Genomic DNA, 26,424 nt, shown 5'->3' on the forward strand with positions numbered 1-26,424 from the left:
CAACGGAGACAACGGCTTAACATCTGCAACGAACTGTAATGTTGTTTTATTTACGTTGACGTTAAGGACTTCATGAGGAATCACCTAATGACTTTCTCAGTGAACTTTATTCCAGTAATAAGTGGTCTAGGTACAAACTGAAGGCACCTCTTCTTCATTACCCTTAGTCACTGTCACCTACTTGGGTTCACATTCCTTTTCAGTTATTGATCGCCCGAATGTCGTTGTTTAAATAACTGAAAGAAAAGTATTAAAATCATTGCACGTTTTGTTTGTTTACTAAGAGACAATTGAAAGTAATTAATAATGAGGCCGCAGTCAGTTGTCTGTGTTGTTCAGTAATATTTAGAGTCGAAACTTCCTGGCAGATTAAAACTGCGTGCCCGACCGAGACTCGAACTCGGGACCTTTGCCTTTCGCGGGCAAGTGCTCTACCATCTGAGCTACCGAAGCACGACTCACGCCCGTCCTCACAGCTTTACTTCTGCCAGTATCCCGTCTCCTACCTTCCAAACTTTACAGAAGCTCTCCTGCGAAACTCGGGCACGCAGTTTTAATCTGCCAGGAAGTTTCATATCAGCGCACACTCCACTGCAGAGTGAAAATCTCATTCTGGAAGCATCCCCCAGGCTGTGGCTAAGCCATGTATCCGCAGTATCCTCTCTTTCAGGAGTGCTAGTTCTGAAATTTTCGCTGGAGAGCCTACGGAATATCAGACCAGCTGTGTGGCTGGATTGAAGAGTTTTTAGCAAACAGAACACAGCATGAAACTTCCTGGCAGATTAAAACTGTGTGCCTGACCGAGACTCGAACTCGGGACCGTTGCCTTTCGCGGGCAAGTGGTAGAGCACTCATTCTGGAAATATTTAGAGTCAATGTTATTCTCGATAATTGCCAGGAGACAAGGAAAAGTAAAGAAACTAAATTTAAAGTAATTCACATAATCTTAAATTAAAGAAAAGAATAAATTAAGTTTACGTATTTCCTATTTGTGTCTATTGTAATTACGCTATTCTGTACTGGCATGGTTCGCATTTTGGCGTTGTCAGTCTTTTGAGAGCCAGTAGTTGCTTATTTGATACAGTAAATTTTCATAATAATTATATTCTACTCAAAGTACGTAGCTTGCTGTATGAAGGAAAGATAGTGCACGTGAGCAAACGCTAATATAAATAATCGTAGTAGCGAAACAGCTGCATCCAGTCTATCATTTACTTCGCAACATATCTGTATAGTAACTATATAAGACAATTGCTTTGCTCATTCACCATTATTTTGTAACGTATTGTGTTGTCAGAAATTTGAGTCAACCTTCTGTTACCACACGTACTGCCAAACGGTTACGTATTGGTTGCTGTCCGCGTTGTTGATCAGTTACTAAACTCGTCTTAGCGTGTACCGGCGACTGTAGTTATTAATTTCTATATTAATCCTATTCTAGAGTATTGCTGTGCGGTGTGGGATCCGCATCAGGTGGGACTGACGGATGACATCGAAAAAGTACAAAGAAGGGCAGCTCGTTTTGTATTATCGCGAAGTAGGGGAGATAGTGTCACAGACATCATACGTGAATTGGAAAGGTAATCATTAAAAGAAAGGCGTTTTTCGTTGCGACGGGATCTTCTCATGAAATTTCAATCACCAGTTTTCTCCTCCGATTGCGAAAACATTCTGTTAGCACCCACCTACATAGGGAGAAATGATCATCACGATGAAATACGAGAAATCAGGGCTCGCACAGAAAAATTTAAGTGCTCGTTTTTCCAGCGCACCGTTCGAGAGTGGAACGGAAGAGAGACAGCATGAAGGTAGTTCATTGAACCCTCTGGCAGGCACTTTATTGCGAATAGCAGAGTAATCACGTATATGTAGATGTAGATTTCAATCAGTTTTGTAATGGGGTCTTCGTGTTATGTGGTATCCGTTTCCTTTACGTATTTTATGCAAGTGATGGCACTGTTTAACTACTAACCAAAATCCAGATAAGTAGAAAGTGGATGATTACAATAGGTTGTTCAGTAGGACGACTTGTAGTCTTCTCTCCACTAACCGATCAAATTTTCTGCAGATACGAGAGCTTCATCCAAAATCAAGTTCGTTCGGCATACGCGATCACAGTCATAGTGTTTCATTAAGCGATTAGTAACGGAGAGATTACGAACTTAGTGCGAAGCGAGGTCAGGTCGGTAATTAATCAATTAAGCAATGTTTTTTAATAATACCTTACTTCCATTCATGTCGCCAGTTTGAAAGATCGTAAGAACCATCCACCGATTAAGCCACGCGGTACCAAACATTTTTGTCGGTAGACCGAATGTCATGCGAGACTTTAATGCCCACGGTTGTTTGGAAGTCGAGGCGAGGACATCGCCTGAAGACGCGCGTCCCCTACGCACAGAGGTGTGCGAGTGCGTCTGACTTGCGGGCGCGCGGTTCACCGCCAGCTCTCGCAGGAGCGGCCCGGCGCGCAGCCCATTAGCGTGATCACCGCTATAATGGCTTCGAAAGCCGGCACTCGGATGCGCTGTATAATTCAGGAATGCCGCCGCCGCCGCCGCCTCTGCCCGTAGTCGCATCTTAGGCAGCGGCTCCCCGTGCGCTGCCGGCGTCACCGCCGCTGATGCTTCTGCCCGCCGGATGCCGAAGCCGCCGAGAGCTGCGCCGGTACGGAGCGACGACTTTTGCCGCCGCGCGGCGCCCCCAGAATAATGACCCTTGTAACCAATACCTCTCGCGCGCCGCCATTGTTTATGGACCATTATTTTTCGGTAATGATACGTCGCTTCCGCACGCGCTCCTTCCTATCCCTCCTCCACTAGTCTCTTGCGGCGTCTCCGGCCGGGGCCCTGGCGCAGCCACCGCCGTCGGATGGTGCCTAACGGATGACACGGCTGCCCGACCGTGACGGAGATCAATGGCAGCTCGATTCTCGGGCGATTACCGGGCGTACCATCCGATCACAAGTGCCGCCGCTGTCGGGTCCTCCTCTTTTCTCCTTCTCGTCCCCTCCCTTCCCTTCCATCGCTTCCTACAGCTGGGCTGCAACCAACCCCCCCCCCCCCTTTCCCCACTACCCAACCCGACACGACGCTCTTACACTACAGCCTATACCGGTCCCCGAGACCGCTGCGGAATTAGGGAATCAGGAGCGACTCGCTCGGTCCTTTCTCAGAGTTAATGAGTCAGAAAGGAAGCCGGTTAGCTTGAAGCAGGGGAAGATGCGATTCTTTCCGTCGTGTCGTGCGGCTCGGCACTCAGCCTGTTTAGGGGTGGATGGGGCGCGCAGAATCGGCTGCGGCGAAGAACAGGACGGGGTAGGGAGAGGAGGGGTGGTTGGCGATGGGGGACCGCTCGACACGGGATTGAAACGTAAGAGGGCGTATCAGTGTGGGACGCAGCGGCGCGCGCTGCCGTTGGTTCCACTCGAGCGCTGACGAGCGACGTGCACCGCCCCGCCCACTGCCTTCCTCGGCCGCACGTCGATGCAAGGTCGGCCACTGCAGAAGTGAGCGTGCGCATCTGTCCCCGGTGACCTTGAAAGAATATCACAGACGATAACACCGAGACTATTACTTCAGTGACAGATTCTGGATCGTAACAATTCTTGATTTCAGACAACAGGCTATCAGCCTGTTCTTCTCAGATTTACCATCATTATCTTCTAGGTATACAGGATGTCCCAAAAAGACACCGGCAGGCTTTAGGGTCAGGTTCGTTACACCAAAACAAGAAAAACTGTCTAGCAAACAAGGGCATTTAAAATGCATACGGACAAATGGAAATTTGTGGTAAGGTCTTATGGGACCAAACTACGGAGGTCATCGGTCCCTAAGCTTACGCACTACTTAATCTAACTTAAAATAACTTACGCTAAGGACAACACACTGTAGCGGGACTTTGAATTTCGCCGCGCTACACTCGTTCCCTCAGATATAAATTATACCGTCGCAGCGGTATGAGCGCTCGACAGCAGAGAGAATACTAAAATTGTAACTTTTTTGTTTGTTTTTCTATCCGTCTATTGTCTCTCGAGAGCGGAAGCTTAATGGAGACGTAAAATACTTATTAGCTAGTCTTGATCTGATTAAGACGAAAAAAAACTTATTAATGTGTAGACATATTGTGGAAGTTGTTACGAACTTCGCAGGATGGAAGTAGCAACGTAAAACAAATTGCATTCAGTGTCAAGATGATTTTGATTTGTATAAATTAGTGATTCCTGGACGATTGCAAGATTTCGGAGTAGCTACAACTTTTCATGCAGAAAGGAAGTAGGAGATTTTTCAAGACCTGGACGCCGCACGAAAGAAGACATGTTAACATGGTAAAGGATGAACTCTTATCTACGCCATTTCCCCCTGTTAATCACATTTTGTTATTCTCTGTTCTTTTCAAATAATTTTTGTAGTGGAAATTGGTTTGACTTTTGCTCAGAAACGCCACAAGTACCACCCCAACAATAGCTTTTCCGAATCACGAAGTCCGATAACTTTTCTGTAATACGAAGTCCGATTTGAATTTCATTCTTTCCCTTTTTCACGGTCATTAACGATTTTAACACCCACTTTTTATTCACCATTTCTTCCCACATTTTCTTTTCTTTTCTTCTCTTTTTCTTTTTTATTAACCACTACAACACACCCATGCCCGAGGGAGGACTCGAACCTCTGACGGGGGAAGCCGCACGGACCGTGACAAGACGCCTGAGACCACGCGGCTATCCTGCGCGGCAAAATGCATACCTTAAGATCTAGGAGAACATGTTCCTTACAAGAGATGTGTTTCACACTGCGAAAAATAAGTGCTCATACCTCTTAAGAAATGCATTTAGACCCTGTCTTTGCTAGACATTTTATTCTTGTTTTGGTCCTTACCATCTCCTCCAAAAATGTGGAAAACAAAGTCGTCGCAGTAGAAGAAATATACTTCATATAACCGAAGATGAACAAGTCCTCATAGCTCTTAAGGTACCTATTTTAGAGCCCATGTTTAACGAACATTTTTTTTTTTTGTTTTCGTGTAAGGAACCTTTTCTGAAGCTTGTCAATGATTTTTTGGACAACCTTTATAAAAATTAAAGTCGCCTTCTAGCGTCCTTCTGCATGTGCAGTCTAACCTCAGGATTTCCATTCGTTAATCACACACAGGTACAATGTTCCACGAGGAAGGTTTCTGTATATAATTTTTAAATATTTCTTTGAAATTGCCTGAATTACACTGAATTAAATTTAAGTCGAAAAAACGTTGCCATTGCCACCTACCGAACAGCGACCCTAGCTCGAGAGACCAGCAGTCTCTTGACTTAGCAGAAAACGCGACCAAATTGTCATCTGATTAGATGGTTTAATTGAATGAGCGCCTATTTCATATTGGATTACTGCAGTCGCTGTTTAACCATAGACGCGCTGCAACGTAGGTTTACCTGTTATGGGCAGGAAGCGAATTGGCACTGGTTTAAAAAGCAGTTAGTGTTTAGAACTTATCTGTTGAGACTGCTTTTTTCGTCAGACTCCTCTCACATTCCGAGGGTAAAGCCAACACAACTGCCGGCCGGTGTGGCCGAGTGGTTCTAGGCGCTTCAGTCTGGAACCGTGCGACCGCTAGGTCGCAGGTTCGAATCCTGCCTCGGGCATGGATGTGTGTGATATCCTTAGTTAGGTTTAAGTAGTTCTAAGTTCTAGGGGACTGATGACCTCAGATGTTAAGTCCCATAGTGCTCAGAGCCATTTGAACCATTTTCAAACACAACTGTTCATTACATTGTCCATATGGACCCATTCACCTTCCACCAGTATATAGCCACTGCATACTGGAAGTGTTTGCGCCGACCACGGTACTGAGACTTACATACACTATGTGATCAAAAGTATCCGGACATCTGCAAAAACATACGATTTTAATATTAGGTGCATTGTACTGCCACCTACTGCAAGGTACTCCATATCAGCGACGTATGTCAGTGATTAGACATCGTGAGACATCAGAATGGGGCGCTCCGCGGAACTCACGGAGTTCGAACGTGTTCAGGTGAATGGCTGTCACTTATGTCATACGACAGTACGCTAGGTTTCCACACTCCTAAATATCCCTTGGTCCACTGTTTCCGATGTGACAGTGAAGTGGAAACGTGAAGGGGCACGTACAGCTCAAAAGAATGCAGGCCGACCTCCTCTGTTGACTGACAGAGACCGCCGACGGTTGATGAGGGTCGTAATATGTAATAGGCAAATATCTATCCAGACCATCACACAGGAATTCCTAACTGCATCGGGATCCACTGCAAGTACTATGACAGTTAATCGGGAGGTGAGAAAACTTGGATTTCATGGTCGAGTGTCTGCTCGTAAGCCACACATCACGTCGGCGAATGCGAAACGACGCCTCGCTTGGTGTAAGGAGCGTAAACATTGGACAAGTGAACAGTGGGAAAACGTTGTGTGGAGTGACGAATCACGGTACACAATGTGGCGATCCGATGGCAGGGTGTGGGTATGGCAAATGCTCGGTGAACGTCATCAGCCATGCGTGAGTAGCGCCGACAGTAACATTCGGAGGCGGTGATTTTATGGTGTGGTCGTGTTTTTCATGCAGGGGGCTGGCAACCCTTGTTGTATTGCGTGGCACTGTCACAGCACAGGCCTACAATGATGTTTTAAGTACATTCTTGCATCCCACTCTTGAAGAGCGATTCGGGGATGGCGACTACATCTTTCAACACGATCGAGCACCTGTTAATAATGCACGACCTGTGGCGGAGTGGTTACACGACAGTAACATCCCTGTAATGGACTGGCCTGCACAGAGTCCTGACCTAAATCCTATAGAACCCCTTTGGGATGTTTTAGACACCGACCGAAATCGTTATCTCTTCTCAGTGTAACAGTCCGTGAAGAATGGGCTGCCATACCCCAAGAAACCTCTCGGAACCTGAATGGACGTGTGACTGGGAGAATGGAAGCTGTCATCACGGCTAATGGTGGGCCAACATCATATTGAATTCCAGCATTACCGATGGAGGGAGCCACGAACTTGTAAGTCTTTTCAGCCAGGTGTCCGGATTCTTTTGATCACATAGTGCATATGTTGAACCTCGTGGTTCGTCATCAAGGTATCGGTTGAGTTACCCGGTCCTTGTGATACTCTCGTCATGGCCCTTTTTCGGGTGTATCATTTCACAGCTTATTTCTCTTCTGTGGCCATCTTGGTCCTGTTTTTTTACTAGTTGAAGGCGACTACTGGAAAGGGGAACATTATTTTTTTCTTTTTCTTTTTTTGGAAGTGTAAAACTGGTAGTGCTTGCAGTATTATTTCCTATTTTACTTATTCTGTTTTGAGTATCAAATGTAAATTAGAATTAAAAAATAAATAAAAAAGTGGTAATGGGGCCGCCGTGTGTAGGGAACGCTGCATTAGCCCTAAGTTCTAATCACTCTAGAGGCCTAAGTATTTTGTCTACTTTTTACTACTTCTCTTACCGAGCTATATAAGAAAAGTGGTAGAGCATTTGGCTAGAATAAGAAAAGTTGCAGGATGAGCCCAACAATTTTTTTCACTTTGCCTTTAACTTGTCATTTACCTCTCAGTGGTGTAGAGATGTGTCAGAAACAAAACGTGGCTCGGACTTCGAGATGTTCCTATTCTTCCTGTTTGATAACAAGGCAGGGAAGGCAAATCAACCTAAATGACATCAAATCGTTTGAAATCGTTACATAACAACAGTCTAGAGGGGAAAAAAACATGCTAGTCGAAATCCTGTGCCTTTCATGCAATTAATGCATGGGGTAAACGTAACATGGGATGCAGTTTTACTTGTCTCTATAAAGATTATAAAGTACTGGATCGTATCAGCAAATGACTCAGCTTCAGGCTTCCTGCTTATTTTGAGTCAAACGTAGAAGTGATCACCATCGACTGCGCCTGTCAGTCGTATGACCGTAGATTACTGATGCTTCCCGTCCAGTACCGGCAGTGTGGCTAGTATTAGTTGTTTGGGTGCTTTCAAGTTATGCATAAGACTGGTAAACGAATCTACACTAGAGAGAAAGAGATTTCGACCTTATAAAGATGATAAAAACTTGGCCACCAATCATCTAGAAAGGGGGTTCAGGAAATTCTGGCAGTTGAATGCATAACACTTCCACAGATGGTTCTAAAATACAATAACTTCAGACTAACGATTTCTGCTTCCCTCACGCTCCCAGTCGGAGATCGCACTCTTAATTCACTACAAATTCTTCGAAACACGGGCAGTGAGTTATTAGACTTTGAAGTACCGTAATAAATATGTCCAGTAAAGAAAAGACAACCACATCATCAGGTCGTGATATTAGACCTTCAATTTGAAACATTCAGATATTTGACCGAGCGAGGTGGCGCAATGGTTAGCACACTGGACTCGCATTCGGGAGGATGACGGTTCAATCCTGTCTCCAGCCATCCGGATTTAGGTTTTCCGTGATTTCCCTAAATCGTTTCAGGCAAATGCCGGGATGGTTCCTTTGAAAGGGCACGGCCGATTTCCTTCCCAATCCTTCCTTAACCCGAGCTTGCGCTCCGTCTCTAATGACCTCGTTGTCGACGGGACGTTAAACACTAACCACCACAACCATTCAAATATTTGTAACCAATAGTTTCCCAGAAATCAGTTGACAACAACTGCTTAGTGAAAAAACTTGCGAATCCAAAATGTGTGATTTTGTATTTTTATGCTTCACGTAAAACGTTTTTCGAAAAAGAACTTCAGAAACTTCAGCAACCTGGGTTCGTTTACATAAAGTACATCGCTCGAGCAGCGTGGCTGATGATTCAACTTTCAGCTTTTAGCTGTCCTTGAATCAAACATACACGGCGACTCGATTCTTTACATGTAGATCATGCGTATTTTTTCTTATTTTTACTTTTATTTTTCCCATGTCAGCTAGCCTTCGCTGTATACCGAATCACACACACACGCAGACACAAACAAACAAACACACACACACATAAACCCAATATTCATATACATTATTTACAATTGTTATACACTTATTACTTACATCACGTTGTGCTCCCATCATTGCCATGAGATGTCATTCCAAAACTCAGTTCAAATGGGACACATAACATTCAGCCTTCAGGTAAGTTTCCTCGCATGTGCCGCTTACATCAATTAAATTATATGAAAGTGGTTATATTCACTTACCTAACGTTGTTCTCTGAATTTTGTTCATGGCCCCAAACAAACTACACTACGTCAGTCAATTGATATGGCCGTAGACTACTGATACTTCCCGTGCAACGCCAGCCGGGTTGCTAGTAATACACTGACGGAGAAAAGTTGTGACACCAAAAAATAATTAATGTAGAGTAACGAAATTTCGAGAATACATTTCTCTAGGTAACATTTTTAAGTGACTGACATCGTAAGATTGCAGGTCAATGTAAGCGCGAAATAAGCTATTGCGAATGTGAAACGCTGGTATATTAATAAACAGCGAAATAGCTATAATGTGAATGCAAGCATGCAAACGTGCATGCACTATGTTGTACAGATGCCGGATGTCAGTTTGTGAGATGGTGTTCCACGCCTGTTGCACTTGCCGGTTAATATCGTGTGGCTAGGGCCTCCCGTTCGCCTGGTGCAAGTCTTTCGAGTAGACGCTACTTCGGCCACTTGCGTGTCCATGGAGACGAAATGATGATGATACGGACAACAAAATACCCAGTTCCTGAGCGGAGAAAATCTGCGACCCAGCCGGTAATCGAACCCAGGCCGTTAGGTATGACATTCCGTCGCGCTGACCCCTCAGCTACCAGGGTTAATACAGCGACGGCTAATGCTGTTTGTGGATGACACTGCAGTTGTCGTTCGATGATGTACTATATCTGCTCTATTGGATGTATTTCTGATGATCGAGCGGGCTCTGGCAACATGTCGACACTCTGTAGAGTATGTTGGGCAAGCGTTATCATGTTATAAAACACCGCAGGAACGCTGTTCACGAATGGCAGCACGACAGGTGGAATCACCAGACTTACGTACAAATTTGTAGTCAGTGCGCGTAGGATAACCACAAGAGTGCTCCTGCTGTCAAACGAAATCGCACCCCAGACCGTAACTCCAACTGCAGGTCCGATGTGTTTAGCACACAGACAGGTTCTATATCTACATCTACATATATACTCCGCAATCCACTATACGGTGCGTGGCGGAGAGTACCTCGTACCACAACTAGCATCTTCTCTCCCTGTTCCACTCCCAAAGAGAACGAGGGAAAAATGACTGCCTATATGCCTCTGTACGAGCTCTAATCTCTCTTATATGGTCTTTGTGGTCTTTCCGTGAATTATAAGTTGGCGGCAGTAAACTTGTACTGCAGTCAGCCTCAAATGCTGATTCTCTAAATTTCCTCAGTAGCGATTCACGAAAAGAACGCCTCCTTTCCTCTAGAGACTCCCACCCGAGTTCCTGAAGCATTTCCGTAACACTCGCGTGAAGATCAAACATACCAGTAACAAATCTAGCAGCCCGCCTCTGAATTGCTTCTATGTCCTCCCTCAATCCCACCTGATAGGGATCCCAAATGCTCTAGCAGTACTCAACAATAGGTCGTATTAGTGTTTTATAAGCGGTCTCCTATACAGATGAACCACATCTTCCCACAATTCTACCAATGAACCGAAGACGACTATCCGCCTTCCCCACAACTGCCATTACGTGCTTGTCCCACTTCATATCGCTCTGCAAAGTTACGCCGAAATATTTAATCTACGTGACTGCGTCAAGCGCTACACTACTAATGGAGTATTCAAACATTACGGGATTCTTTTCCCTATTCATCTCCATTAATTTACATTTATCTATACTCAGAGTTAGCTGTCATTCTTTAGACCAATCACACATCCTGTCCAAGTCATCTTGTATCCTCCTACAGTCACTCAACAACGACACCTTCCCGTACACCACAGCAACATTATCAAACAGCCTCACATTGCTATCCACCCTATCCAAAAGATCATTTATGTAGATAGAAAACAACAGCGGACCTATCACACTTCCCTGGGGCACTCTAGATGATACCTTCACCTCCGATTAACACTCACCATCGAGGACAGCGTACTGGATCCTTTTACTTAAGAAGTCTTCGAGCCACTCACATATTTGGGAGCCAATCCCATTTGCTCGTACCTTAGTTAGGAGTCTGCAGTGGGGCACCGAGTCAAACGCTTTCCGCAAGTCAAGGAATATGGCATCCGTCTGATACCCTTCATCTGTGGTTGTCAAGATATCATGTGAAAAAAGGGCGAGTTGCGTTTCGCAGGAACGATGCTTTCTAAAGCCGTGCTGATGCATGGACAGCAACTTCTCTGTCTCAAGGAAATTCATTATATTCGCACTGAGAATATGTTCGAGAATCCTGTAACAAACCGATGTTAAGGATATTGGTCTGTCATTTTGAGGATCCGTCCTTCTACCCTTCTTATACACAGGCGTCACCTGCGCTTTTTTCCAGTCGCTCGGGACTTTACGTTGGGCAAGAGATTCAGGATAAATGCAAGCTAAGTAAGGAGCTAATGCAGTAGAGTACCCCCTGTAAAACCGAATTGGAATTCCGTCAGGACCTGGCGATTTATTTATTTTCAACCCATTCAGCTGCTTCACAACCCCAGGGGTGTCTATCACTATGTCCTCTATACGGGAATCTGTACGAGACTCAAACGGCGGTATGTTTGTACGATGCTCCTGCGTGAAAGGGCCATCACTGGCACCGAAGCAGGACCAGCTTTCATCAGAAAACACAACAAACCTCCACTCCACTCTCCAGTGAACTCTCGCTTGCCACCATTGTTATCGCAAATGGCAGCAGTTTGCGTTCAGTGGAATGCACCCTACATGGCGTCTGACTCGGAGGTGTCCTTGAAGTGTGCGATTTGTAAGAGTTCGCTGTGTCACTGTGGTGTTAACTGCTGCAGATGCAGCACGATGCGCCATAGTCATAAGCCGAAAACATTGGTCTTCCCTCTCAGCAGTGCCAAGTGACCGTCGAGAGCACGGTCTTCCTGCGAGCGTACATTCCCGTGCCAGCAATCATGTACAGTGGCTACGTTCCTGCCAAGACTTTCTGCAGTATAGTGGGGGGGAGGAACATCCAGCTTCTTGTAGCGTTATTACACGAACTTGTTCAAACTAAGTGAGGTGTTGATAATGGCGTCTTTGTCGTCTTAAAGACATTCTTTACTAACATCAGTTAACCACGTCCCATGTCAAAGGTAGCTAACGCTCACAATTGTTACACCGTGTATTTAAAGCAATCGTGATTTGTATCCTCATAGTGATGATACAACGTCCACTCTTACGAGACTGGAGCGAGATCTGAATATACATCAACTTTCAGATGTAACAATACGCCTACCAACTTTCATTAATGTCGCACAACATTTTGCGCTGCCATTTTTTTCCTTCTGTGTGTATAAAAATTATTACTTGCTTGTTCGCCTTCTATGCGTTTCTATGTAAGTCATCCGATAACGACGAAATTTTGGTGAGTTGCTGTGTGTACATCCGAGAAGATTCCTGACGTATAAGAACCACAAGCCTGCGTCCTTCCCGCGTTGCACGTTTCGAGTCGACTTTCACCTCGATGACGGCGTTTGTGGTGTCCACCATCGATCTAATGTAGCGAAAATTTGATTCAGCCGAAGAACCGACACGTTTCCATTGATCGGCAGTCGAATCCCAATGGTCCCGTGACCTCTGCATTCGTAATTGACGATGTCGTTTGGTCAACATATGAACAGGTAAGGATGCTCTGCCGCGGAGCTCTGTGTTCAACAACATAGGATGAACGGTGTGCTCCGGAACACTTGTACGTGCATAGCATTCTGATTTTTCGGCAGATATGCCACAGATAACCATCTATTACACTTTGCAGAGCACACAAACCTACGAATCCCACATTCTGTGAAGAGTCGCGGACGTACAACTACGAAGGTTGCCCAGAAAGTAATGGCTCAAATGGCTCTGAGCACTTTGGGACTCAACTGCTGAGGTCATTAGTCCCCTAGAACTTAGAACTAGTTAAACCTAACTAACCTAAGGACATCACAAACATCCATGCCCGAGGCAGGATTCGAACCTGCGACCGTAGCGGTCTTGCGGTTCCAGACTGCAGCGCCTTTAACCGCACGGCCACTTCGGCTGGCCCAGAAAGTAATGTACCGCACTTTTTTTCCTCTGCCAGAAACGATGCTACGAATGCAAAACGTTTTTTATGTATTATTTGTAGTCTCCTGAGTGAGCACGCCAAGTTTCCATCACATCCGACTGACATCGTAACTGCAGGACAGTTTCAAAATGGCGTCTGTAGACGATGTACTTTACAAGCAACGTACCGTCATTAAATTTCTCACTGCAGAGAAATAACTGTGGAGAATATTCACAAACGCTTGTGCAAAGTCTATGGAGCGTCTGCCGTCGACAGAAGTACAGTTAGTGGCTGGGTACAGAGGTTGAGGTCATGAGAAGGCGGTTTGGCGGAGCTCCACAATTTGCCGCTACAAACCATCCACGGCTGTCACACCTGACATGTTGCACTGAGCTGATGTTGTCAGCCACTTGTTCGGGCCATTAAAGGATGCCATTCGTGGAAGGCATTTTTTTTTGACCATGAGAAGAGGTATTTCACAGTATGAAGCACTGGCTGCACCACCAGGACAAGCATTGGTGCCGACAGGGCATACACGCCGTTGATTCACGCTGGAGGAAGGACATAGAACCGGACGGAGATTACGTGGAAAAATAGGGCGTGTAGATAAAACACCACTCTTTCGTATGTGTATTCTCATTGTGTTCAGTAAATAATTGCTGAAGAAAACAATGCGGTGCATTACTTTCTGGGCAACCCTTGTATTTAGCGCCTAGTGGTAGTTTCAGTGTCCTTCTACCTCTTTCCCCAGATGATCACGCCAGTAGCACTTGAACATTCGACCAGCTTCGTCGTTTTGGAGATACCCATTCACAGGCTCTGCGTAATAATAATCTGCCCCTCGTCAAAGTCGCTTTTCTCAATGGATTTCGCCATTGGCAGCCCATATCTTCGCTAGAGTGATCCCTCGCCCATGTCTACCCCGCTTGCATTCTTTTGTTACCACATCACGTGCCCGCAACGCCACCAGCAGGCATCCAACGTCGCGGTGGGAAGTGGTCATAACGTTTTGGCTCATCAGTTTAAGTCACGCGTACTCTATGTAGGCGAATTGTGTGTTATTAGAGTATTTTCCCGTATTCAGGACTCCCAGAAGTGAGGATTTGTCTGACTAACAATGCTTTCAACATTTGAGAATTCTTTTATTTCTTGGGCTCTGTAGTCATTTTCAAGAGATTCGTTGTTTTTTTTTTTTTTTGTATGTACACTACTGGCCATTAAAATTGCTACACCAAGAAGAAATGCAGATGATAGACTGGTATCCATTGGACAAATATATTATACTAGAACTCACATGCGATTACGTTTTCACGCAATTTGGGTGTATAGATCCTGAGAAATCAGTACCCAGAACAACCACCTCTGGCCGTAGTAACGGCCTTGATACGCCTGGGCATTGAGTCAAACAGAGCTTGGATGGCGTGTACAGATACAGCTGCCCATGCAGCTTCAACACTATACCACAGCTCATCAAGATTAGTGACTGGCGTATTGTGACTAGCCAGTTGCTCGGCCGACATTGACCAGACGTTTTCAGTTGGTGAGAGATCTGGAGAATGTGCTGGCCAGGACAGCAGTCGAACATTTTCTGTATCCAGAAAGGTCCGTACGGGACCTGCAACATGCGGTTGTGCATTATCCTGCTGAAATGTAGGGTTTCGCAGGGATGGAATGAATGGTAAAGCCACGGGTCGTAACACGTCTGAAATGTAACGCCCACTGTTCAAAGTGCCGTCAATGCGAACAAGAGGTGACCGAGGCGTGTAACCAATGGCACCCCATACCATCACGCCGGGTGATACGCCAGTATGCGATGACGAATACACGCTTCTAATATGCGTTCACCGCGATGTCGCCAAACACGGATGCGACCATCATGATGCTGTGAACAAGACCTGGATTCATCGAAAAAATGACGTTTTGCCATTCTTTCACCAAGGTTCGTCGTTGAGTACACCATCGCAGGCGCTCCTGTCTGTGATGCAGCGTCAAGGGTAACCGCAGCCAAGATCTCCGAGCTGATAGTCCATGCTGCTGCAAACGTCGTCGAACTGTTCGCGAAGATGGTTGTTGTCTTGCAAACGTCCCCATCTATTGCCTCAGGGATCAAATGGTTCAAATGGCTCTAAGCACTATGGGACTTAACATCTGACGTCATCAGTCCCCTAGACTTAGAACAACTTAATCCTAACTAAGCTAAGCACATCACACACAACCATGCCCAAGGAAGGATTCGAACCTGCGACCGTAGCAGCAGCGCGGTCCCGGACTGAAGCGCCTAGAACCGCTCGGCCACAGCGGCCAGCACTCAGGGATCGAAACGTGGCTGCACGATCCGTTACAGCCATGGAGATAAGATGCCTGTCATCTCGACTGCTACTGATACGAGGCCGTTGGGATCCAGCACGGCGTTTCGTATTACCCTCCTGAACCCACCGGTTCCATATTCTGCTAACAGTCATTTGATCTCGACCAACGCGAGCAGCAATGCCGCGATACGATAAACCGCAATTGCGATAGGCTACAATCCGACCTTTATCAAAGTCGGAACGGTGATGGCATGCATTTCTCCTCCTTACACGAGGCATCACAACAACGTTTCATCAGGCAACGCCGGTCAACTGCTGTTTGTGTAAGAGAAATTGATTGGAAACTTTGCTCATGTCAGGACGTTGTAGGTGTCGCAACGGGAGCCAACCTTGTGTGAATGCTCTGAAAAGCTAATCATTTGCATATCACAGCATCTTCTTCCTGTCGGTTAAATTTCGCGTCTGTAGCACGTCATCTTGGTGGTGTAGCAATTTTAAAGGTCAATAGTGTAATATTCTGTTATTCATACAATCATATGAATTAAGCAATATCCTGGCTATATGGGTCGGCAAAAATTACGAAAAACCAAACTCGAGAGTCTACAGGAAAGCTAATAACGCAAGTCACTATAATATTGAGACCGCGGACAAAAAGTTCGTTGTGTTTCTCTGTAATGAACCAGATAACGTTTCATCATACGCCGCTGTTTTGCTTTTACGACAGGTAACCGCCGTCTAATGAGCTATGGTGACTTCATATGGCTTACAACAAAATCGTGCCGTAGTTCTCACTCGAGATGACTGGAAAAGTTTTTTGAGGGTTCTGTGTCTTTTGGTGGGCTCCCCTCTCCAGCTCCTCCTCCTTTCTTGGCGGTTGTAGACGCTGCTCTCTTTAAAGAGCCCAGTGCTGATTACTGTCCACAGAGGCGGAAACTGCGTTATAATACCTTGTTGCAAATGAAGATCCCATCAAATTTAGTTTCGAATCTCTGGCCAGCGGATTAGACGAGACAAATGAAGTGAAAGTGGACTACGAGTTAAAGAGACGTTCCATTTCCCCTTCCCAAGGTGATTCGGATATTACCGCCTTTTAAAGTAGAAGATACTGGGATCAGCGAAATCTGAAGGTTTGAATGAGAAGTGCTCGGTATTTCTGTAAACAGACAGACAGACACACACACACACACACACACACACACACACACACACACACACACACACACACACACATTAAGTGCAGATACTTTTATTGTTAACTAAAGACAGTGTACTGAACAACATTACATCAATATTTACAACAATCTTAGACTAATAATAATAGTTATTAGGAGTGGTATGTTTTCAGGTTGGGTAGTACCTCCAAGTACAAGTGGCAAGAGCTAGCCTCTAAACTTTACTTCGCCCTGGCCAGCAAGTCATATGCTGAAGTGTAGATGTGTGCATGTAAACTGGTTAGTCTATACTGACAGGGATACTGCACTTAGTGACGTAGTGACGACCATGCCAAAAACATCAGGCAATAAGTTACGTGATGTGTTTACAGGGAGATTTCATATACATACATTGTTCTGCACATATTTGTGGCAAAAACTTAAGTACAAAGAAGGGAATTTGGCAACATTGTTATCACATGTACGACAAGTATCTGGGACCAAGACCCTGTAACTGTGTTGCTCACTTGTGCAATGGGTAGATTTCTCCAATAAAATACTCTAGATTTCGATTCCAGGCATATATATGTTTTTATTTAATTTTTTTATTTTCTAATATTAGTTTTCGTCATATGGCAAATGTCTTCTTAACAATTGTATAGCAATTTCAGCAGGTTTTATCAAAATGCATGCTATTATTTAATACCATTGCGGAAAGAAAGAACAACAGTTTTCATTATTCCACGTTTAAAGATGTAGTTTGCCTCTGTACTTTTGCTATGTTCTCATCCACAGACTACACACTTCTAGCACATTGTCAGCATGACAGCATTGCTCCCCTTTTATTTCTAAAAAAATATCCATGATCCGTCACGTTCATGGTTTATCCTTGCGTTTTCTTGTCCTAGTTAGTTCTCCTGCAACGATACAGATAGCATAACCGCATCGTCTAAGTCCATTGCATTACTCTACTTCGTCAACTATATTCGATTCCAGTTTCCAAAATATACTCCTGCCATTCGATCGATGGACTAGTACCAGCTGCCATGCTTACTGCTTTCATTTCCATTAATTTTCTTTGACGTTAGGACACCATTATGACTATAGCAGATGGTTCCTGATAGCTGGCAGCACTGTTGTTAGCTGTAAACTGCGAAGCGAAAACGGCTGCAGGCGAAAACAAAAGCCTCTATAGAGCTTTAGAAAATTGCGTTTTGTGACTGGTTTGGGCAGACTACTGTCATGCATCTCCTTACGGCGACCTGATTATAGCAAACCGTTTCACAGGTAATTACCAAACTCTGTTACGTTTACTCTACTCCGCAGGTGAATGTCGAAGAACTGGCAGCACGTTTTCATGCTGTCCTTGTAACTGTGGGTGCACGTTTGCTGCAAAGAGTTCTCAAAAATATGAGCCAGCTGCTAAACATTTACTGATGCAAAAAGGTGTGTTCGGAAATTTGCTCTAAAGACTATGTATGTTTTGTGAAAAACGTAGTGTCACTGACAGCATACTTAAAATATTACTACTGGCCGCTGTTACTCAATGCAGTATGCATATTTAACAGTTCCATAGTGATAAATTTAGTAGGTATGTACGTTCTTTGAGAGAAATTTTTTTTCAGTGATTATTAACGTCCGTGAATATTTATGACATGTCTGTCAAAAAACTGTTACTTTTAGCATCGAAAAATAGTTGTTGTAGGGTATGTGTCGTTTAACAGACAACGTATGCCACAGATTACTGGACCGATCAAAATTAGAAATATGAAGGATACTACTCGTGCAACCGAAATAGAGCTCTCGAGCTCGAAGATCCTGAAGCAAACCTCGGCGGAATGCACCATCTGGGCAGCTCATTTACACACTCTTGAGGCAATATACTTGTTGTATACATTGTTGCCATTTACCTTCCTTCGAAGCAATATTATTACAAATAATACGCACAAGACGAGACTTGGGTAGGTACATTTTTGTAGTGTTAATATGAAAGGAATAACACTGTAACGTTTGTGTTCTCAAACTTTGGTTCTGATAGAACAAGCTCGAAAGCTTATCGTCACCATGGTTCTCTTCGAACTGACGCACGATCAGCGCAGAAGTGAGGCATTCTTTGCGTGAAGCGTAAAATATCTGTCGAGGTTGGGGGCTGGAGTATGATCGTGAAATGTGAGGACACGTTAAAAAAATGAATGTGGCTGTACCACAGTTAGTTAATATGTGAGAGGCGAAATGACATCGCAGATTATTTACTGAGAATTTACTTTATATTCATTATTACAAGTAACTGGAATAATTAGAGCTTGTAATGAACTTAGGTATACGAAACGTGATTACGACCGTAGGTTGCAAGGGCTAGAAATCATATTGCAATGGCTTCAGTACTAATAAGTCGGTTTGCTAGGCAAAAAATTATTGTTGCGATAAAAGTTTAATAGGAGAGAGTTTCCTAACTCTAATAATGCTGATGGCTGATTGCATGAACCTGCACCAACAACATTGTCTTATTGTGTGTATTTACCTCTCGTCCACCGGAATATTGCTATATAGATTTGCGATGTCCATTCAGAAGCGGTAAAGCCTTGTCGTTACTAATCAGTTCATATGTGCTCCTAACCATACACAAATTGTCATAGGTATAATTTTATAACTTTTTAGATGATATGGTATGCTGGAATACTAAGGAAATTAGCAAGATGTCTAATTGTAGTGCCTTCTTTCGTATTTTGGGTAATCCTCTCAGGGTTGGCGGTCTTGGAATACTTCTCAAGTCATTCTTTCTAAATATAAACTTACACTGTCTTAGCATTGCCTTCAACTGGACTTCTAATGTAGTGGTTTAGCTGCACTTCAACAGGTACTGTTCACATTTCACTGAGGTGGCTAAAGTCATGAAATACTTCCCAATATCGTGTCGAACGTCTTTTACACGGGGTAATGCTGCAAGTTGTCGTGTCATGGACTCAACAAGTCGCTGGAAGTACACTTGAGCCATGATGCCTCTATAGCAGTTCAAAATTTTGAACGTGTTGCCAGCGCAGGATTTTGTGCACGAACTGATCTCTGCATTATCTTTCGTCAATATTGGACCGGATTTACGTTGGGCGATCTGGGTGGCCAAATTATTCTCTCGACTTGTCCAGAATGTTCTTCAAATCAATCTTGTGGTCTGGTAACATCACGAATTTGTATCCATAAAAATTCCAACTTCGTTTGGGGACTTGAAATCCACGAATGGTGGCAAATGATTTCCACTTGAAGTCAGTGATCGGTTTACTTGGACCAGAAGAGCCAGTCCATTCTAGTTAAACACATACCGAACTATTATGGAGCCACCACCAGCTTGCACATAATCTTGATGACAACTTGGGTCCACGGCTTTGTGTAGTCTGCGCCACACTCGAACCATACCGTCAGCCCTTACCAACTGAAATCGGGACTCATCTGGGCAGGCCACAGTTTTTCAGTGATAGGATCCAGCTTATACGGTCACAAGCACAGGAGAGGCGCTGCAGGTGATTTCATGCTGAAGGAAAAGGCATTCCTACGTTCATCATATGTCACACATTGATTTCTACGGTTATTTAACGTGGTGCTGCTTGTCTGTTAACATTGACAACTCTAGGGAAACTCCTCTGCTCTCGGTCGTTAAATCAAGGTCGTCGGCTACAACGTTGTCCGTGGTGAGAGGCCTTTTTTCTTTTTGGGTGGGGGGGGTGGGGGGTGGGGGTTATCAGTCTGCCGACTGGTTGGAAATCCTCTCCTGTGCTAACCTCTCCAACTCACAGTAACACTTGCAACCTACGTCCTCAATTATTTGGCGGATGTATTCCAATCACTGTCTTCCTCTACAGCTTTTGCCCTCCACAGTTCCCTCTAGTACCATGGAAGTCATTTCCTCATGTCTTAAAAGATGCAGTGAACACATGGTGTGTCGTGGGACGATCACTCTGTTTTTAAAATAATTGAAAAGCCACGATCGCTTCAATATCGTTTACTAGATGACCGGTTTCAGCACTCTGAAGGTGCCGTCATCGGATCTGAAACGTGGATTAACATTTATAAAACCACATGGACATCATGGCACAAGATGTCCTATTATCCTGTCCCATATCCTTAACCGTATTTTGCACAAATTCCTTTCCTTTCCGATTCGTGCGCAGCTCGTAGTCTAGGGTCTAGCGTTTCTGCCTCTAAATCACGGGGTCCCGGGTTCGATTCCCGGCCGGGTTGGGGATTTTCTCTGAGCAGGGACTGGATGTTTGTGATGTTCTCATCATTTCATCGCCATCATCATTTGTGAGAGTAACTAGATTTGATTGTGAAAAGAAAATGAACTTTGTAAACACTGGGATTTTGTATGGGCGCTAATGACCGCGCAGTTGAGCGCCCCACAAATCAAACATCATCATCATCACCTCTCTGATTCTGCACTGAACCTCCGAATTCCTTAGATTATCAGTCAACCTAATTTTCAACATTCGTCTGTAGCACCACATCCCAAATGCTTCGATTCTCTTCTGTTCCGGTTTTCCCACAGTCCATGTTTCACTACCACTCAATGTTGTACTCCAGAACTACGTTCTTAGAAAGTTCTGCCTCAAATTAAGGCCAGTGTTTGATACTAGTAGACTTCTCTTGGCCAGGAATGCCCTTTTTACCACTGCTAGTCTGCTTTTGATGTTCTCCTTGCTCCGTCCGTCATTGGTTATTTTACTGCCTAGGTAGCAGAACTCCTTAACTTCATCCACTTCGTGACCATCAATCCTGATGTTAAGTATCTCGCTGTTCTCAATTCTGCTACTTCTCATTACTTTCTTTCTTCGATTTACTCTCAGTCCATATTCTGTACCCATTAGATTGTTCGTTCTATTGACCAGATTATGTCAACCTTCTTCACTTTCAGTCAGGATAGCAATGTCATCAGCGAATCATATCACTGATGTACTTTCACCTTGGATTTTAATTCTGCTCCTGGACCTTTCTGTTATTTCCATCTTTGCTTCTTCGATGTACAGATTGAACAGTACGGTGGAAAGACTACTTATTTCCATCTTTGCTTCTTCGATGTACAGATTTAACAGTACGGTGGAAAGACTACATCCCACTCTTACACACTTTTTAATCCGAGCACTTCGTTCTTGGTCGTCCACTCGTATTATTCCCTCTTGGCTCTTGTACATTTTGTATATTACCCGTCTCTCCCTATATGTTACCCCTATTTTTCTCAAAATTTCTAACATCTTGCACCATTTTACGTTGTCGAAGGATTTTTCCAGGTCGACAAACCCTATGAACGTGTCTTGATTTTTCTTTAGTCTTGCTTCCATTATCAACCGCAACGTCAAAATTGCCTCTCTAGTGCCTTTACCTGTCGCGGCTAATCCGCACATCAGTAGCAGACAAATTGCGCGAGAATCGGGAATCTAAAACGTTGGTGTTGAGATTGCTACATCAACATCGATTACAACCGTACCGTATTTCTATGCACCAGGAATTGCATGGCGACGACTTTGAACGTCGTGTACAGTTCTGCCGGGGCAGAAGAGAAATTACGGGACGATGACAGATTTTTTGCACGTGTTCTGTTTAGCGAAGAGGAATGTAGTTACACGTATTGACAAATGCATTGAGGTTGACGGACATAATTTTGAGCATTTATTGCATTAATGTGGTATTTACAGGTAGTCACGGTGTAACAGCATGCGTACTCAGAAATGAGAAGTTGACAAAGGTACATGTATCAAATTGGAACAACCGAACTAAAATGTTTAAACGTACCTACGTTCTGTATTTTAATTTCAAAAACCTACGTGTTACCGACATTTCGTCTAAAATTGTGAGCCATATGTTTGTGACTATTACAGCGCCATCTATCACAAAGCAAAAAAAGTAGTCCAACTAAAACATTCATATTTCTTTACGTACTACACGAATATCTAATAAAAATGGGGGTTCATATTTAAAGAAACGATCTTGACATCCGTTTGTCCTATGGCACAGCGCCATCTAGCTGGCCAACCATAGAGCCATCTGGTTTCCCCCTTCAAGCTAGACAAGTTTCGTTCTTTGTACTTTTTTCGTCTGACGCTTATTTCGTGAGATATTTGGCCCGGTCACGATCAATGGACCATCCTGTATATTGTGAGCTGAGTCCATATCTGCTCCTGGGTACGCCTTTTCATTCCTGTATTTGAATTCGGAATCTCTGTCTGACCATGATGTAATCTAAATGAAATCTTTCCGTATCACCTGGCTTTTTCCAGGTACACCTCCTCCTCTTGTGATTCTTAAACAGTGTATTCACTATTACTAGCTGAAACTTGCAACAGAACTCAATTAGACTTTCTCCTCTCTCATTCCGTGTCCCAAGCCCATATTCTCCTGTAACCTTTGCTTCTACTCCTTCCCCTACAAATGCATTCCTGTCTTTCATGACTATTAGATTTTCGTCTCGTTTTACGCACTGTAATCCACTTTCAATATCCTCATATACTTTCTCTCTTCATCTTCAGCTTGGGACGTCGGCTAATGTACCTGAACTATCGTTGTCGATGGTTTGCTGCCGATTCGGATAAGAACAACCCCATCACTGAACTGTTGAGAGGCCAGACAAACGTGTGGTTCCTGAAGAGGGGCAGCAGCCTTTTCAGTAGTTACAGGGGCAACAGTCTGGATGATTCACTGACCTGGCCTTGCAACACTAACCAAAAAGGCCTTGCTGTGCTGGTACTGCGAACGGCTGAAAGCAAGGGGAAGCTACGGCTGTAATTTTTCCCGAGGGCATGCAGCTTTACTGTATGGATAAATGATGATGGCGTCCTCTTGGGTAAAATATTCCGGAAGTAAAATAGTCCCCCCTTCGGATCTCCGGGCGGGGACTACTCAAGAGTACGTCGTTATCAGGACAAAGAAAATTGGCGTTCTACGGATCGGAGCGTGGAATGTCAGGTCACTTAAACGGGTAGCTAGATTAGAAAATTTAAAAAGGGAAATGGATAGGTCAAAGTTAGATATAGTGGGAATTAGTGAAGTTCGATGGCAGGAGGAACAAGAATTTTGGTCAGGTGAATACAGCGTTATAAATGGTTCAAATGGCTCTGAGCACTATGGGACTTAACATCTGTGGTCATCAGTCCCCTAGAACTCAGAACTACTTAAACCTAACTAACCTAAGGACATCACACACATCCATGCCCGAGGCAGGATTCGAACCTGCGACCGTAGCAGTCGCGCGGTTCCGGACTGAGCGCCTAGAACCGCTAGACCACCGCGGCCGGCAGGGTTATAAATACAAAATCATATATGGGTAATGTAGGAGTAGGTTTAATAATGAATAAAAAAAATAGGAGTGCGGGTAAGCTACTATAAACAGCGTAGTGAACGCATTATTGTGGCCAAGATAGACACGAAGCCCATGCCTACTACAGTGGTACAAGTTTATATGCCGACTAGCTCTGCAGATGATGAAGAAATTGATGAAATGAATGATGAGATAAAAGAAATTATTCAGGTAGTGAAGGGAGACGAAATTTAATAGTCATGTGTGACTGGAATTCGAGAGTAGGAATAGTGAGAGAAGGAAACATAGTAGGTGAGTACCGATTGGGGCTAAGAAATGAAAGAGGAAGCCGCCTGGTAGAGTTATGCACAGAGCATAACTTAATCATAGCTAACACTTGGTTCAAGAATCATGAAAGAAGGTTGTATACATGGAAGAATCCTGGAGATACTAGAAGGTTTCAGATAGATTATATAATGCTAAGACAGAGATTTAGGAACCAGGTATTAAATTGTAAGACATTTCCAGGGGCAGATGTGGATTCTGACCACAATTTATTGGCTATGAACTGTAGACTAAAACTGAAGAAACTGCAAACAGGTAAGAATTTAAGGAGATGGGACCTGGATAAACTTTCTAAACAAGAGGTTGTACAGAGTTTCAGGGAGAGCATAAGGGAACAATTGACAAGAATGGGGGAAAGAAATACAGTAGAAGAAGAATGGGTAGCTCTGAGGAATGAAATAGTGAAGGCAGCAGAGGATCAAGTAGTTAAAAAGACGAGGGCTAGTAGAATCCTTGGGTAACAGAAGCGATACTGAATGTAATTGATGAAAGGAGAAAATACGAAAATGCAGTAAGTGAAGCAGGCAAAAAGGAATACAAACGTCTCAAAAATGAGTTCGACAGGAAGTGCAAAATGGCTAAGCAGGCATGGTTAGAGGACAAATGTAAGGATGTAGAGTCTTATGTCACTAAGGGTAAGTTAGATACTGCCTACAGGAAAATTAAAGTGAACTTTGGAGAATGGAGAACCACTTGCATTAATATCAAGAGCTCAGATGGAAACCCAGTTCTAAGCAAAGAAGGGAAAGCAGAAAGGTGTAAGGAGAATATAGAGGGTCATACAAGGGCGATGTACGTGAGGACAATATTATGGAAATGGAAGAGGATGTAGATGAAGATGAAATGCGAGATACGATACTGCGTGAAGAGTTTGACAGAGCACTGAAAGGCCTGAGTCAAAACAAGGCCCCGGGAGTAGACAACATTCCATTAGAACTACTGACGGCCCTGGGAGGGCCAGTCCTGACAAAAGTCTACCATCTGGTGACCAAGATGTATGAGACAGGCGAAATACCCTCAGACTTCAAGAAGAATATAATAATTCCAATCCCAAAGAAACCTGGTGTTGACAGATGTGAAAATTACCGAATTATCAGTATAATAAGTCACAGCTGCAAAATACTAACACGAATTCTTTACAGACGAATGGAAAAACTGGTAGAAGCCAACCTCGGGGAAGATCAGTTTGGATTCCGTAGAAATATTGCAACAAGTGAGGCAATACTGACTCTACGACTTATTTTGGAAGAAAGATTAATGAAAGGCAACCCGACGTTTCTAGCATTTGTAGACTTAGAGAAAGCTTTTGACAATGTTGATTGGAATACTCTCTTTCAAATTCTTAAGATGTCAGGGGTAAAATATAGGGAGCGAAAGGCTATTTACAATTTGTACAGAAAGCAGATGGCAGTTATAAGAGTTGAGGGCATGAAAGGGAATCAGCATTTGGGAAGGGAGTGAGACAGGGTTGTAGCCTCTCCCCGATGTTATTCAATCTGCATTCTGAGCAAGCAGTAAAGGAAACAAAAGAAAAATTCGGAGTAGGTATAAAATCCATGGTGAAGAAATAAAAACTTTGGGGCTCGCCGATGACATTGTAATTCTATCAGAGACAGCAAAGGACTTGGAAGAGCAGTTGAACGGAATGGACAGTGTCTTGAAAGGAGGATATAAGATGAACATCAACAAAAGCAAAACGAGGATAATGGAATGTAGTCGAATTAAGTCGGGTGATGCTGAGGGAATTAGATTAGGAAATGAGACAATTAAAGTAATAAAGGAGTTTTGCTATTTGGGGAGCAAAATAACTGATGATGGTCGAAGTAGAGAGGATATAAAATGTAGACTGGCAATGGCAAGGAAAGCGTTTCTGAAGAAGAGAAATTTGTTAACATGGAGTATAGATTTGTCAGGAAGTAGTTTCTGAAGGTATTTGTATGGAGTGTAGCCACGTATGGAAGTGAAACATGGACGATAAATAGTTTGGACAAATAGGGAATAGAAGCTTTCGAAATGTGGTGCTACAGAAGAATGCTGAAGATTAGATGGGTAGATCACATAACTAATGATGAAGTATTGAATAGAATTGAGGAGAAGAGGAGTATGTGGCACAACGTGACAAAAAGAAGGGACCGGTTAGTAGGACATGTTCT

The 26,424-nt window shown here is 43.9% G+C and overlaps 1 protein-coding gene across 1 annotated transcript in view; it reads right to left on the reverse strand.

Annotated features, from left to right (window-relative positions):
* Window positions 1-3,382: 3,382 nt before the first annotated feature.
* Window positions 3,383-26,424, reverse strand: part of LOC126260504 (hemicentin-1-like) — a 1,544,736-nt gene continuing 1,521,694 nt past the window's right edge. The window contains exon 10 of the mRNA XM_049957834.1: window positions 3,383-3,533. Coding sequence (XP_049813791.1) covers window positions 3,383-3,533 — 151 coding nt within the window. The remainder of the gene's footprint in view (window positions 3,534-26,424) is intronic.

Source organism: Schistocerca nitens, chromosome 5 (assembly GCF_023898315.1).
Source record: "Schistocerca nitens isolate TAMUIC-IGC-003100 chromosome 5, iqSchNite1.1, whole genome shotgun sequence".
NCBI classification, from domain to species: domain Eukaryota; kingdom Metazoa; phylum Arthropoda; class Insecta; order Orthoptera; family Acrididae; genus Schistocerca; species Schistocerca nitens.